This window comes from Silene latifolia, chromosome 7, assembly GCF_048544455.1.
Source record: "Silene latifolia isolate original U9 population chromosome 7, ASM4854445v1, whole genome shotgun sequence".
NCBI classification, from domain to species: Eukaryota; Viridiplantae; Streptophyta; class Magnoliopsida; order Caryophyllales; family Caryophyllaceae; genus Silene; species Silene latifolia.
Genome location: NC_133532.1, coordinates 118,541,635 through 118,543,043, shown reverse-complemented (window position 1 = coordinate 118,543,043; position 1,409 = coordinate 118,541,635). Strand labels below are relative to the sequence as shown.

The 1,409-nt window shown below is 38.5% G+C and overlaps 1 protein-coding gene across 1 annotated transcript; it reads right to left on the bottom strand.

Annotated features, from left to right (window-relative positions):
• Positions 1–721: 721 nt before the first annotated feature.
• Positions 722–1,078, bottom strand: LOC141590610 (F-box protein SKIP19-like). The gene has a single exon (XM_074411185.1). The coding sequence runs from the start codon at positions 1,076–1,078 to the stop codon at positions 722–724; it is 357 nt and encodes a 118-aa protein (XP_074267286.1).
• Positions 1,079–1,409: the final 331 nt, after the last annotated feature.

The following is a 1,409-nucleotide window of genomic DNA, read 5'->3' as shown; positions in this document are numbered from 1 at the left end:
AAGAAACAACGCGCTCTATCTCGTTCTACTACCGAAGCTGAGTTTCGCGCTATTGCCGACACCACTGCCGAACTTTTATGGCTTCGAAACCTTATGGTTGAGCTCGACATTACCACCTCCAAACCGCCTGCTATTTATTGTGATAACCTTGGAGCCACGCACTACTCAGCCAATCCGATCTTTCATTCGCGTATGAAACACCTTGCTCTAGCTTTCCACTTTGTCCGTGAACAAGTTCAACTAGGTGCTATACGGATACAACATATTTCGGGTGACGATCAGCTCGCTGACATCCTCACCAAGCCACTTTCCAAAGCTCGCTTTCACTCACTTGCTTCCAAGATAGGCCTTTCTCTACGTCCGTCCATCTTGCGGGAGCGTGTTAATAATATTGCATAATATTAGATATTATCCTTTTGTTATATTGTTATTATTCTCTCCTTATTTCTCTCCATATTTAGAACTAACATATTCTTGTAATCTTTGACTGTAATCTTCGTAGTGCGGCTGTTACATCTAGGTTAGGTTTAGCATCGCCTTATCATTGTACTATATATATCCTTGTAATTACCTTTGTTAATATATGCAACAATTTATCAATTCTATAACGGTTTACTGAGTTTGATTGTTAGTTCATTTGTTCCGCTTTAAATCATGAGTATCGGAATCAAAATACTCTTGGCGACGCAATTATTAGTTAAACTGCAATAAAATATCAATATTATCTCGATGCTGCAAGAGCTAAGAAAACAACATACTGAGATGCGATGTATGAGCAAAGCTCATCAGAGCCAAAACCATCGATACTGAGATCAATTAAACCACCAGAACTACGATCGATAGCATTGAACATCATCATCTCGTACTCAAGCCCCATAGCAAGTTCCATGATGTTCTCAATATGGACCGTGCGCCACAAGTTGGGTTCTTTGCACAAAGTGTACCACACTTTGCACATAAACTGAGCGGACTCAAGGATATCGAACGGCCCTACTTTCATCAGAATCATCAGCATTAAGTCACACGGTAATTCTAACCAGTTTCTGACTTCTTCGACCGGTTCATTTGGATTCTCCATTGGTGTTATTTGGCTTAAATTTGAAGACATAATTTGTACTATGAAAAATGAATGACATAATCTTCTTATTTATAGAAGTAATTTGTATAAATTCAGAAATCTAAACGACTGTGCACGTTTAAGGAATGCATTAATCTACTGCACCAGCACACCTTGGGACTAGCAAGTTTTAATTAATCCACTTTTCACAACACTTTTTCCCAATGGTCACAAGAAACACGTTAATTCATGGAATACAAATTCTTTAGGGGATGCCTAGGGAAGAATACAAATTCAAAATAAAGCGGGTCAAATAAATGGAAGAGACAAAAAACAAAATGACTAGGAAATG

What these genes read in the sequence shown, in the direction of transcription:
- LOC141590610 (XM_074411185.1), bottom strand. Translation starts at nt 1,078, where the DNA reads ATGGAGAATCCAAATGAACCGGTCGAAGAAGTCAGAAACTGGTTAGAA.